The sequence below is a fragment of the Equus quagga genome, chromosome 11 (assembly GCF_021613505.1).
Source record: "Equus quagga isolate Etosha38 chromosome 11, UCLA_HA_Equagga_1.0, whole genome shotgun sequence".
Classification (NCBI taxonomy): Eukaryota; Metazoa; Chordata; class Mammalia; order Perissodactyla; family Equidae; genus Equus; species Equus quagga.
This window is the reverse complement of record NC_060277.1, coordinates 113,791,497-113,805,492: the sequence shown is the minus strand read 5'-3', so window position 1 is coordinate 113,805,492 and position 13,996 is coordinate 113,791,497. Positions and strand designations below refer to the sequence as shown.

General features: G+C 58.4%; 1 protein-coding gene across 7 annotated transcripts in view; it reads right to left on the bottom strand.

The window, feature by feature from the left end:
* RNF213 (ring finger protein 213) overlaps positions 1–10,638 on the bottom strand; it is a 116,810-nt gene extending 106,172 nt beyond the window's left edge. Inside the window, exons 1-2 of one of the 7 annotated variants that reach the window (XM_046676527.1) lie at positions 10,237–10,638; positions 7,743–7,884 (exon numbers count right to left, since the gene is read on the bottom strand). In XM_046676527.1, the coding sequence (XP_046532483.1) occupies positions 7,743–7,839 (97 nt within the window). In that variant the 5' untranslated portion in view covers positions 7,840–7,884; positions 10,237–10,638. The other 6 variants (XM_046676525.1, XM_046676523.1, XM_046676524.1 and 3 more) reach the window with 6 other exon arrangements.
* Between the last annotated feature and the right edge of the window lie 3,358 nt (positions 10,639–13,996).

Here is a 13,996-nt window from a genome sequence, read left to right as displayed (position 1 = left end):
CTGCTGAGTCAGGGCCTGCCTCGTGGCAGAGCAGAGGATGCTGCTGAAGCCGGGCCTCAGCGAGAGAACACAGAGCCGCGCCACATGAGGAAAGTAGAGCGTGCGTCGTGTGACTCCACCAGCTTCCAGAAACACATGTGCATATTCCCATACAGAGGAAACGTCTGGAAGGGGACACACAAAACAGATAATGGTGTTGTGTTAAGTGGGGATGTGAAGGGCCAGGGCTGGGGGCAAAGTCAGGGGGCTTCCCGGTTTCCACACCCTCCTGTAACATGCAGGTCACTATTTCTGTGATTATCAAAATAAAAAGCAAAGTAGTGGATTCAGTAAGAGCAAATGCTTAACTAGCCCTTATCAGGCACTGTGCAGTGAAGCCACCACTACGGCAGGCGCTTTTCCAGCACACCACTGTGTGACAGATGCGAAAATGGAGGCACAGAGTCAGGCGACCTGCCCAGGTAGCAAGTGGAGGGGCAGGGTTGGAACCTGGGCATTGCACTGCCTCCCACGGCTTCGCAGACAGCGGTGCTCTGGGCTGTGGTCCTCGTCCCCGGGACTTGTGGCTGAATCAGAGCAAATTCTTGTCCCCTGCTGCCCCGTGAAGCGTGGGGCTCACCAGGTGCGAGCACGGGCCAGACGATCTCCGCGCAGCGGCCGTGCAAACAGGTGCGTGTGCAGGGGGACAGACGCACAGCTGTCCGGAGAGCCGAGCGGGTCTGAGCGCCCCTTCACACCGATCCCAAATCCGGGCAGCGGCTGACTAGCACGGAAATGGGGGAGGAAACCGTGACCTCCCAGGCAACCCTAAATCACAGCCACAGTAAAACGAGGACAAACGTCACACAAAATTAGTTCAACCTAAATCGGTCAGCGGCATCGCCTCCAAGGCCGAGGCTCCCAAGCGAGTCTGGGTCTGCAGTGTGCAAACCCCTGGGCACCAGCAGCCAGCTGGGGACCCCCAGCAATCCCAGCCCCTCCCTCAACTGGAAAAAGGGGCTGCAGCTTCCGTGCCCTGAAGGCTGAAGGAGTAACTCGTGCTTCAACGTGGTTAAAATGGTCCTTTTTACGTTATGAACGTTTCACCACAATTAAAATAAAAAACCCAGCACAAAGAACTACACAACCCTCCCGGCCACCCCTCCTCCCACCCCGCCAGCCCCTGTGCCAGGTGCGGTGGGCACAAACCCACAGCCCTGCCAGCGGCCACGGAAACCAAACGTCCACACCAGCAGACCCACAGGCGCTAACAGGATGTGTGATAAGGGGGCACCTGGGGAAGGGACAGCCCAATCTGGGCCCCAGCGGGGCTGTTCCAAGTGGACACAGTCACCTGTCCCTCACACACCCACCCTGGGGGACCCCGCATCCATGGGGCATCTACTCCCACACCCCGTGGCCAGGTCATGCAGAGCCTGCCAGGGCCCCCATGAGCCCCCGGAGCCTCCTGGGAGCCCCACAGGGACCCCAGTATCTGGGCCCTCACCAGCCCAGCCTCCTACACTCTCACCCTTTCCTAGCTGATGCCTCACCCCAACCACGCCCCAGGCCAGGCTGAACCCCAGACCCGCCGTACCCCCCGCAGGCAGGATGGTTCCTTCCCTGACCCCTCCATCACCGTCCGCCCAGAGCGCAGCTGCCTCCTGAGCTCCCCAGAGGCCCCCCAGCCCTTCCCCAACTCCTAAGGGGGTCCAGGCTTCTCATGTTACTTTTTTCCATTATAAAAACATCTTTAAGAAAACTTAGAAAATGCATAAAATAAAAAAGAAATGGGGCCGGCCATGGGGCCGAGTGGTTAAGGCAGCATCCCACATGCCACAACTAGAAGGACCCACAACTAAAAAATATACAACTATGTATGGGGGGATCTGGGGAGAAAAGGCAGAAAAAAAAAAAGAAAGAAAGAAATACACTGCCCAAAATTTCATTCACCCCATGAAAATAACCTTCTAGCGCTCCAGGTGGCAGTTCCCTCTGGGTCCCCGGAGCACCAGCGAGGGCAGCGGGAACTGGGGTGGGGAGGGGCTCCTGACCTCCCTACACCTGCCGGCCCCACTGGCATTTGAAGCCCTCCACCATCAGGCCAGCCCAACGTCAGCCCTGGCAAAGCCAGCCGCCTTCCATCCATGCCCAGGCCTGCCTGGAACTCTCCGCACACTCCCTTCCAGGCCTTTACCCGTGTGGCCTCCCAGTCTCCCCCAAGACCCAGACGTCCTGGCACCTCTGGGCAGCTGCGCTGTGGCCTCCCCTGGCCCCACAGATCCCAGCCCTGCCCAGGCTCCCAAGGGACCGGCCTCGCCTGCAGCATCAGAGCCCAGCAGCTGGGATGCCCCAAGCCCATGGGCTGCCTGGCAGACCCACAAGAGGCTGAACGGAGGAGATGCCCATCAGCAGCTCCAGCCAAGTCCCCAGTATCTTGGTTTCGGTTTCTATTCCTGTAAATAGAGAGGCACGGCCAAGTGAGAGGGAGCAAAGAAGAAGCCTGGTAAGCAGGAATCGATGTGTGCTCCAGGGTGTCGCATGTTAAGCCCCCCGCCCTTGGGGAAGGTCAGGGGCCATGGGAGCCAGGCAGGAAACCGACAGCATCTCATCACTCAACGGTCAGGTCCTCGGCCCTACTGTGTGCCCCACACTGAGTGCCTAGGGCCCAGGCCCTGCCCCTGCCCAGCAGCAGGTGCGGGACTACCCACAGTGACCCAGCCCTAAGGACAATGGCCCTGTCTACCGCTCACAGTGCTCACGGAGGAGAAGCGGGCCGCCCAGAAGCCAGCCGGCCCCCAGCAGCGTTCAAAACCTTAGCCCCTCATGCCAGCAGGGGCACCAAGCATCTCGGGGGCGAGGGCTGTCTGTCCTGGGAGTGATTGTGCCCTGTGAAGAGCTGGTGGCCCTGGCATGACCTCTGACGTGGCCGAGGTGGACGGCTGCCCTGCCTGCTCCTGTATCTGCCGGGACGGGCACTGCCCTGGAAGGTGACCACTGGGTCTGCTTCAAGCATTCCGTGAAAATGCCACAAGCCCATCTTCTCAGACAGGTCTTCCCTCCTCCGTTCTGCTGCGTGTCCCAAGCGTGTTGCAGCAAGCACGTTTGCCACATAACTAATTGGCCATAAGGTAATTTTGCCATAAGCGTGAAAATAAAAAAATAAAAGAAGGACATTAAAATCAATAACAATATTAAAAAGACTCTACTGCAAGAAACGAAAATACAAAATATTTGAATATACTTAAAATGCGCAGATTCCCAGCAATACTGCGCACATCACCGGTTTCGTTTTGTGCACTGTGCCCACCCGCCGTCTTCAAGGCCGATGATAGAGCTCCTTTTTTTTTTTTTTCCCCAAAGATTTTATTTTTTTCCTTTTTCTCCCCAAAGCCCCCCGGTACATAGTTGTATATTCTTCACTGTGGGTCCTTCTAGTTGTGGCATGTGTGACGCTGCCTCAGCGTGGTTTGATGAGCAGTGCCATGTCCGTGCCCAGGATTGGAACCAACGAAACACTGGGCCGCCTGCAGCGGAGCGCACGAACTCAACCACTCGGCCACGGGGCCAGCCCCTGATACATCTTCTTGTTTGTTGATTCTTCTCCTCATTCGGCATCACACTTTTTTTTTCTTTTTTGCTAAAACGTCTTCCTTCGTTAAGACAGGTGTCAGTATTGCCAAATACCAGGATGCGTACGGGTAGCTGAGCTCTGGATCGTGCTGTGAAAGCCTTCCGCGTCGTTCTTTGTTCTGGGCGTGTGGACACGGGTGCCCTGATGGACGTTCCAAGGTCGTGGAGTAACGGGGGTTCAGCCCTGTGCCTCCAAGGCCCTGGGCTCCTCCCACCCCCAGCCCCACCCTGGCGCCACCTGTTCCTCATCACATAGACCAGGTGAATGCGGGGGCTGGAGGGTGGCAGGGGCCGTGGCAGGGGAACTGAGGGCAGGGAGACCTGCGTGGGGGGTCACCCACTCATTCATCACATTCTCTATGGAGGGCCCACTGTGACCCGGGCCTTTGGACCAGGATTGCTAACTGATACGCTATCATTTCCCAGGAGAGGACACACCTGGCTTTACACTCTCTTCTTATTTCACGCTTCCAGTAAGTCTCACCTCTGTATCTTCGAATATCCACGGAGAAACAACACCAAACTGTCAACCAATTATTGTATCTTTCATGGCAAAATTGCCTTACGGCCAATTGGTTATGTGACGAAAACGTGCAAAAATGCTTGTGGCAAAGGTGTTTATGACAAAACTACCTAGAACCATCCTGATGGCACGCCGGGAGCCGTGTTACCAACGCCTACAGGCATCTGACAGGGTCCGGGCTGAGAAGGGCCGAGGGTTGCAGGGACGCCCCTCGGTGAAGAATGGCCGGCCGACACCCCTGATATTTTGTGAAATGTATGCATGCTTTCTATCAAGGTTATGACTATACTTGTTTCTGCTTTTTATTCTTGAAGATATATAATTTAACTTAGCTTTTCAGCCTGATGCCTTACTAGCAAAATGATATTTTCTCCGGGCAGTGTGCTCAAGGGACAAATAGTCCTACCCCCTGAAAGACAAAGGAATGCTTTCACACCCTAAGGGGCGCCGGGAATGTAAAGATGTTTAACTACCCGCTGAGAACACACATAGTCCTGGGGATAAGATACCTGGGAGTTGCTTTTTGTTCCCATTAACCATCTGAACAATGACTAGATGATCGATGGGGGCAGGGGTAGCTCCCCCAGGACATGAACAGACGGAATGCTGTCCTGTCCGGATGTCTGGACCTTCTCTCTGCCTTTGATCTAACTTTACCATAAATTACCTTTGTTTCTGAACCCACAAATCTATACATGAAGAATAGAAGATTCAAATAGACCCCATCCCTGACGTCAATATATATTCGTCCCAAAATAGTAGAGGAAGTCATTTCTATATCCTTTAAAGTTTAGAAGTTAAATTTAAACTTGTTCTACTACAACAGATGCTAAGCTACCTATCTCCTTAGGTTTAGAGGCAATAAATAGTAGTTAATTGCGGAAAAGATGATCATTAACGTTATGCTCTATAGAATGGAATGCTAATAAAAATTCTTGTGCTTGCTTTGCACTTCCTTATCTCTCTGAGAACATTTGTAGAGCTATTTCTGTACTAATCCTGAAAAATATATGAACGACACTTGTGCACAGTAAAGAGAGACTTGATTGCACCGACTCAAGTCTCACGTCTCTTCCTTCACTGCAACGACGCCGTCCCTCCCTCAGGAACCTGGACTCAGCTGGAGCAGGACTCCAGCAATGGCAAACACACGAGTTACCCGCAGCAGCCCTGTTGGGAGCCCCTCACACCGGATGAAAGGAGGGGCAGGGGAGAATCAGCCCTCCCGGAGACCCTCCAGGAGCATCTTCCCAAAGTCAGTCTCCAGGAGGCGCAGGCCCAGAGACTCAGCTGAAGCCCCTCGGTTACTCTGTTCGCCCGCCACCCACCACCACTGCTCAGCTGCCAGCCAAGGACCACCCTGTTTTACCTCCTTACAATAATTCATTTCAACCCCGAGGCCTAACTTAACCCCCAACACCTGCCTGAGCCCCGCCCCCCACTACAGACTGGTGCTGGCAGGGGCTGGAGCTGTTCATCCACCCAGCCTGGGTGGGCTGCCCTCCAGAGCAGGTGCAGGGTGCTGCCAGCACCCTATCTTTCCTTCCTTCGTGCTGAGGCCAGCGAGTCCTCCTAGGGCACAGACGACAGAGCCACCTGCCTGAGTTCAAACCCTATCTCTGCCAGTTGCTAGCTGTGTGACTGTGAGTGAGTTACTTAACCTCTCTGTGCTTCACTCTTGGCATCTGTAAAATGGGAATTTGCCATAGGTCCTCCCTCAATACTTAGCACAGCGCTAGGCATATCACAGATTAGCCTATTGGTTTGGTTTGGTTTTGTTTAACCTCCCTAAGGGCCCCCACCCAGGCAGATGTTCTAGTGACCAGGGGTGGGGAGCCCAGGCGGGTGGGCAATTCCTCCTGGACACCAGGAGCTCAGCCACACCATGATTCAACATCTGGACCGCAAGGAATCAATGGTGAGAGTGGACACTCAGCCGGCTACCAAGTGTGCGTGTGACTCTGCGACCCCACAAGTGCCCAGCATTCCACAGGAAAGGACGGAGCCCTCAGGGTGACTCTCAGCCAGGGGCCCCCCAAAGAGCGCCTCCTCCAGCAGAAGAAAATCAGTACAACAAAAACCCGCAACCAAAAGCAGCCGCCTCGCCACACGCCTCGCAGCCCAACAGCAGCATGTGCCCCACGAACACTTTGTACAAACACGGCAGACACAGGAATGCCCGCAGGCCCGGCTCCACCCCCCAGCACAAAGCGCACCCTCGGACGTGACCCGAAGGTGGGCGTGCAACAAGGTCTGCTGCTGACTCTGCACACGCGCACACACACGCAGCAGCGCACTTAGAAAACACACGTGGTCTCTAGTGAATTATTTCTTGAACACCCATGGTGTGCCAGGCACTGGGCATGGGACTCAGCAGAGCAAGCGTCCCCCGGGAGCCACAGGCTGCTGTGGTCCAAGTGCTACAAGGACAAACAGCTGGTGGAGCACAACTGGGAGTGTGGGGGAGGGGCAGGTAGCCACTTTCAAAGGGGCGGTCAGGGTGGGTTTCGAGGGAGGGAAACAATTGAGCAAAGAGTGGAAGGAGGGGAGGAGGGGAGCTGGGCAGCCCACTGAGGAAAGGTGTGTTCCAGGCAGAGGGGACGGGCAGTGCAAAGACCCTGGGGTCAGAGCATGCCTAGTGTGTCCTAGGAAGGGCAGGGAGGCCAGTGGGCTGGGGGGCAGCAGGAGAGGCGGTCAGAGGGCATGGGAAGGGGCATTTGTGCACGTCCTTGCAGCGAAATGGTCGGGGGAGGGATACAACTCCCTGAGCAGGTTCTGACCACGCAGCCCAAGGGTCTTCTGGGAACTGGATGTAGGGCATGAAGGAAGTGAAGGAATGGAGGTCGGTGCTGGAGTTTGGGCCGGAGGGGTGGGAAGGATGAGTTGGCCTGGGGAGGTAGGGAGCCTGAGGGGGCACGTTTTGGGGGAAGATAGGAGCTGGGCTTCAGAGATGGGAAGCTGAGAGGTCAGACATCCAGGCCCAGAGGCCACAGAGTGGGCGGAGTTAAGGTGACAGGTCCAAGACAAAAGGATTAACTCGGCACTACCAAAGCAAGGCGGCACTTAAGACCAGGGAACCGGGTGAGGTCACCAGAGAAATGGAGAAAAACAGCCCGAGGGAGGCGGGAAACCACAGTCTGAGGTCCGGAGTCTGCCCAGGCCCACCCGCCGTGGTGCCTCCGCTCCTGTGGTCACGCACCGACCGGCCACCCCTCGCAGGAAGGGGCCTGTGCCAGCTGTGGGGACCCCTCGCCCCACGGCAGCACCTGGCATGTCACTCCCATGCAGCATCCTATCAAACCGCCACCACCTCCTCAGCTCAGCCCGACACTTCCCGTCCCCACAGGGAAAGGGGCACCTCGAATCCTCTCCACGAAATGAAATCGAAGCTCTTAAAAGTGACAGGCACCTCGGGCAAGGGACCCGACAGAACTGTTAACACAGTGCTTCTTCTAGAAAGCGCTCTTTAGTCATGAAGCCCTCACTCTCCTCGCCTGCGCTGCCTGCTGGCCAGTTTCCATTTCTGGGAAAGGAGGCGGCCCGAGCAGACAGCGCACCCCACCGCCCCCACTCGGCACCCCCTACCCCATCAGCACCGGGACCTTACCTGGGGCGGGGGCTGCAGGAGGCAGCCTCTGTCCACACTGGCTGCAGAACCTGGGGGCTTCCTCTTTGGAAACATGCCGGCACGAAGGACACTCCATACCTCCGGGCAGGGGGCTTCAGGAGGCCGGCAGGCCCCTGCAGACCTGGAAGCAAGAGCAAGAGTCCCGCGGCAGCCGGCTATATAGCGAGCCACCTGTCATGTGACCACAGCCCTGCTTCAGTTTCATTTTCTGGGAAAGTGAAATTACAGCAGCCCAGAAGGTCCCCCTGCTCAATAGAAACCCAGCCCCGGCACCTCCCCTGCCTCGCTCACAGCCCTCCCTCAGCTAGTCCTCCCCCTCCCACTCCCTCTGTCCGGAGCTCCTGATGGGTCCAGCACCACTTCCTTCTCTGCTCCTCCCCACCAGGCTCGCCCCTCCCGGCATCCTGAACTCTCCATCCCTCAGTGAATCTAAAACTCTCCAGCTGGGCTGGGACTGGGGGCAGGTACAGCTGAGAACTCAAGGGATGGGGGGATGGAGGGGAGTGTTCCAGGCAGAGACACAGCATGTGCAAAATCCCGAGATAAGACACGGGGTGAGGGTGCCGGCTGTGTGCCGGGGCAAGGGGCTCACAGAGACAAAAGTGCCTGGCTCCCGGGGACATGAGGATTAGGTGAGGCACACAGGGACGGCCCTTACAGGACCGAGGAAATGTTGGCAGCCGCTGGCTGAGTCGGAGCCCACCCCAGGGACCATCCTGCATGGGGCAGCCCAGGGCGAACAGGGCTAGTGGGCAGGACTCCTCAGAACTGGCCAGCAGTCGGGATTCCTAACAATGGGGGTTGCCATCTACGAAGACCGCACTCCTCTCACTGACCATCTGGCCCCCAGAACATCCTCTCTGGGGGTGGCAACAAACCAAGGTCAGGATCATGCTTGTCCACCCAAGGCCAAGACTCAGGCCAAGAATCTGCTGGCTCTAGGGGCCACTGAGTGCATCCAGGGTGACGGTGGAGATGGGCATCTTGGCTCTCGGGACACAAAGATCCCCCTGCCACCTTCTCTGCTGGCTTCAGACCCAAGAACTCTGCCAGAGCAGTGGTTCAGCCGCTCCATCGCCAGCTGGGAGGACACCCAGAGGGCCCTCAGGCTGTGTCCTCTCTGCTCCCACCCTGCTGCCAGCCCATGCCTCCCCTTCTCACTTCCTCTGTGGCACGGATAGCTGACTACCACCTTTGGTCTCCACCAGGTGGTGAGCTCTTGGGGCAGGGCAGCGCTGGACCACAGGTTGCCTGGCCCCCACCTTGCCCCTCACCTCCACTGGCCCCCTGAAGCAACCACCGTGGTGGTCTGGACCTCTCTCTTTCCTCAAGGTGTCTTCCCTCTCTCCAGTGCTCAGCTGCCCCACAGACCAGAAAACTCACAGACAGGCTCAGAAATCCTCGCTCAAGAGTCCTATTGTTTCTCGCCTGCACCAGGGGCCTGAGGGCAGAAATGGACGCCGGGCACTCACACTTCTCTATTCAGTCAGCGTCTTGACTTTTCCCTTCCCCTTTTCCCGGCCACAGAACCGCGCCAAAACTCAACGCCCATCCCCACAACCACCAGCAGCGAAAACCAGGAGGCTGGGTGGGGGTGGGGGTCGCCCCCCCCCGCCCTTTGCACTCCCTCATTCTCTGCCCTCCCGGGCCTCCCCAGGGCCGCGCCCAACCGGGGCGGAGCCACCGTGCCTTGCGCCCCTGGCCGCGGGCAGCCCTGGAAAGTCGGGGAGCCCTGCGCTCCGGCCGCGCGGTGGAGTGGCCGGAGAATAACGGCATCAAAAGTTATTCTGAAATAAAGATACGGGCATCTTTTCGCAACACTTTTCCGTTGTTGAAATTAGCGAAAGCGAAGGATTCCGTTCCGGGGTGGAGGCGCAGGCCCCAGGTCTGGCCGGCCCCGTCCACGACCCTGCGGCCCCTGCCGCGGCCCCAGCCGGGGGCAGCGCTGTCCCGGGTTCAAAGCGCGCCCGGCGCTTCCCGGCTGGGTTGAGGGGTGGGGCGGGAGGAGTTCGCGCCCGCGCCTAGGCCTCCCGGAAGGTCCCCGGGACCCCCGGAATGTGCGCTGCCCCCGCCGCGCGCCCACCTGCTACCCGCGGGGCGGGGCTGGACCCGGGAACCGGCAGCGAAACCGAAACTCGGCGCCGCAGGAAGAGGCGGCCGGATGCGGTGCATCAGGACGCAGGCGCCGCTTCCCGGGGACGCCTCGGGCCGGGCCGCCGCGACCCAGACCCCGCCCCGCCGCGGGACCGGCAGCACTGCAGCCACGGGGCCTCGTCCCGCTAGTCCGCATCCCGACCCGTGGGACACCCCGTACCCATGGGACCCTGCGCCCGGCACTCACGGGACCCCCGGACCAGAACCCACGGGACGCAGCATCACGCCCCGCGGACCCGCAACCCCGGATTCCTGTCCCGTAAACTGGCACTCCGCCCAGCGGGACCCCGCCCCCCGCAGCCCGCCCGGCAGCCCGCACCTGCGGCGACCCTCGCGCCCACGCCGCCGCCGGCCTGTGCGGTTTCGTCGCTTGGGCGCCGAGTCCCCCTCGTCCGCTTCTGCCGGCGCTGCGGGGTTCGCGCGGGTGTGGCTGGTTTTCCCCCGCCGGATGGCGCCCCCCAGTGGACCCCGCGTCTCCTCGGGGGAGGCGCCTCCTGCCGCTGTGCCCGCGGGGCAGGTGGCCGGGGGAGCCCCGATTCCGGCCCGGCAGGGTCCGCACCGCGGCCGGGCCCCGGAGCCCTGGGTGGTCGAGACCCGCGCGCATCCCCAGCCTCGGCCGCCCAGCAACTTGGGCAGTGTCCGCGACCTTGCAGAGCCGGCGGCCAGCCCGGGAGGGGCCCGGTGACTGGAGGCAGGTTGCTCAGCGGAGCCTCAAGCCACTGGGTGGCAAAGTGGAGGTCACTAGCCCCACCGTATCCGGGACTTGCACTGATTAAGTGACCAGAGGGACCGGTGGCAGTGGAGATTTCGCTGGGCCCGCCCAGCTCCGTTGGTCACTGGTAAAGCGAGAGGCTGCTCCCGCCATGGCTCAGTTTCCTCACCTGTGAGGCTTATAGTCCCACATCTTAGGGCTGTTGGAGAATTAATAATAGTCATAATACAGCAAACGCTGGTGTTCCAGGCCCCAAGCAAAGTGCTTGATGTGTATTGTCTTATTTCCTCCTCATCGTCCTCTCCCGGCAGACCAGCACAGCCTGAGAGCACCTGTGGGGAGCCTGGCATGCCACCCACGTGCTGCTACAAATGCCAGTTAGATGACTGTTATTAAATTTAAAAGGCTGTTCCCTCCTGCCCGCTTCTCTGGCTGTCTCCTCCTCCCACACACTCCAGTCACACCGTTTCTCCTCTGGGCCTGGAGCAGCAAGCTCTGTCCTTCTTGGGGTTCCCCTCCCGCAGTGCCTGCCCTTTGCAGGGCTGGCTTCTCTCGGCCATTCAAGGTCTGAGCTCAGGCAGTGCTCGGGGAACACTAAGCACAGGTCGCCAAGCATTATCTGGTATTTATTGGCAACCTGCAGTAGCTGCCAGGCCCACTTTACAATCAGCCACGCCTGCTGTCTGGGTCTTCTGGATCCCAGCACAATCTAGGCCTGTGTCTGCTGCTGGGGCCTTCAACCTTGCGGTGACCTGGCAGAGGCCCCAAGAGAGAGAGCTTGTCCTGAAAGTAGAGAGTGCCAGGCAAGACAGGCTGGACACAGTGTCACAGCCTGTTGTTCGAGGGCAGCAGACTGAACCGGGCTGGCCCTTCTAGGTCCTGGCGGAACAGGGGGGCTCCGTCAGAACCCAGAGACTGCTCCCAGTGCTCAAAGACCCTCCACGGCGGGATTCCTCTGGGGGAAAGGCAAGTGAAGGGAGAAACCCAGTCCTACCCCACACTGCCATGTGCCACGTTAGATATGGGGGGACGCCAGCAGGGCTCAACCGTGTCCAACAGAGTTTAGGCCAAAACCCAGATGCCCTGCTAGGCTGGGTGGCACCTCCTGTGTGGTCCATAGGGACGGCCTATGGACCCTGCCAACATCAGAACCCTGGGCCTGCCCCAAAGTAACAGGGTGTCATTGAAGAGCCAGCAAAACAGGCACCACTGTCAGAACACAGCAGCCCGGCAGGTCTGGGTGCAGTCCTGGACAGTCACGTGGCCTGAGAAAGCGCATTCACCTGCCTGGTGCAGCATCTTTGATGATAAAACCCGACACGGCCTTTTCTCGGTGAGAGAGGCCCGCAAAGGGAGGTGCCTTTTGGCTTTTAAGGCCATTTTATTGTCCCCAGGGGGAGAGTCTCTCCACCTCCTTCTCTAGGAATGACGAAAGCAGTAAAGGGATTTTTTAAACCCCGCCTTAGAGAGCCCGGGGTCGCTGTCCTCCTGCAGCGTCTCTGCGCCCCCAGCTTAATATGTGGTTCAAGATACATGACGCTCCAGCTGGATGGCCAGGTCACCCACTCTAGCAAGTCCTCCTTCCACCTTTCGGGTCCAGTCCAGCCCGGCTAACCCAGCGCTGCAGCCGCAACATGCATTCGTGACGCCAGAAATGCTAGCCCTCCCCCAGCAGAGGAGGAAGCCCGCCTGGAGCAGGAGCCGCGACGCCCTGCTTTCTAAGAGGTCGGTGCGCGGCATGGTCGGCCTGTTTGGACAGGTGCAGAATGGAGCCAGCAGGTGTTCCAAAGGAGGTGGAGGTTCTGCTGAGCACCTGCCCAGTGGCCCCATCAGCAGGACAGCTAAACCGTAGACGGTCAGCCGTCCAAATAACCAAGTCCAGACACGCACACAGGACGCACAGAACAAAGGAGAGACGTCCTGCATGCTCCCCGAGAAGACCTCTGACCTTCAAGTTCCCCATCTATCGATGCAATGAGTGTCTACGCTGAAATATGCAGCAATTTTAAAATAATAAAAAATAGTATAACAGAAATTAATTATAAATGTAACACATGATCTAACGTAATTAGAAAATCACAAACTACGAGGACAACGGCAGGTGCAGTTCACTTTGTGGGGCCGAGCAAGGAGCAGACAGAGATGGACTGGGTGGAAGAGGAGGATGGGGTCTGGGATGAAGGCAGGAGGAAGCCAGAGGGCTTGACAAAAGGTTTTAGGTGGCACCACCTCCAGCTTTGTCCCTGAAAAGACAGTGAGGTGGATGCTGCAGGCTTGAGTGGGCAAGAGGCCTCTCCTCTTGGCCCAGTGTTCACAAAGGGCCTGGCTCCTCATGCAAGATGTGCCAGGGGAAAGCCTGCCAGGTCGTTATTCCCCGGATCAGCTGCATGACATCAGGAGAGGAGCCCAGTGACTTAGCCACACTGTTCACCTGGCCAAACGCAGTGTAACCTGGTCCTGTGGATGCTGGGTCATTTGAAATTTCCTCCATCTTGTCTTTGCAACCCCCAGCATTTGTAGAATGAATTCTGTTACACCCCAAACACATCTTCTCGGCCAGTCCTGCTCCTCGCCTGCATGTCTCGGTCATCCTGGGGTGGCCTGCAGGAAGGACGCTCTGCTGCCACAGCGCAGGCCCGGCAGAGCAGCAGACTCTGCAGGGAGTGTAAGTGGGGTGGGAGGCGGAGAACAAGGGGGCCTTGTGAGGGGAAGCGTAGGCCCAGGGGCTCGATTCTGCCACTGCTGGGCGGCACAGCTCCGCAGCCCTGCTCCGACTGGAGCACCCCGCCATCTGAAAGCAGGGCTTGTGTGAGCAGGCAGGGCTGAGCAGAAGGCTCACATTTACTCCAGAGCCATGTAAATAGAAACTGTGCAAAATGAGAGAGGCCTGTAGGTCCCAGCTTCGATGCATCTCCTTCCCAGCCTGTCTTCAGATCTTAATTTCAGCTCTGGTTTTCCCCACAGAAAGGTGAGTCTGTGTGAGTGAGGCTTCACGGTTAATTTCCTCACTGAGCGGGCTTTGGGGTACAGCTCAGTTGGGGCTCAGTTTGGCTGATGGGAGCCAGTTTCCTGGGCCTGGATATTCTTTTTTTTTTCTCCCAAAGCCCCCAAGTACAGAGTTGTGTATTTTCAGTTGTGGGTCCTTCTAGTTGTCGCATGTGGGACGCCGCCTCAGCGTGGCCTGATGAGCGGTGCCATGTCCACGCCCGGGATCCAAACTGATGAAACCCTGGGCCACCGAGGTGAAGCGCGCAAACTTAACCACTGGGCACGGGGCCAGCCCCCTGGGCCTGGATATTCTTGACTGCAGCTCTTCTTGACCCCATGGAGTAAACGCTCCCAGAGGCAGATGCTGCCTGGGTTAAAG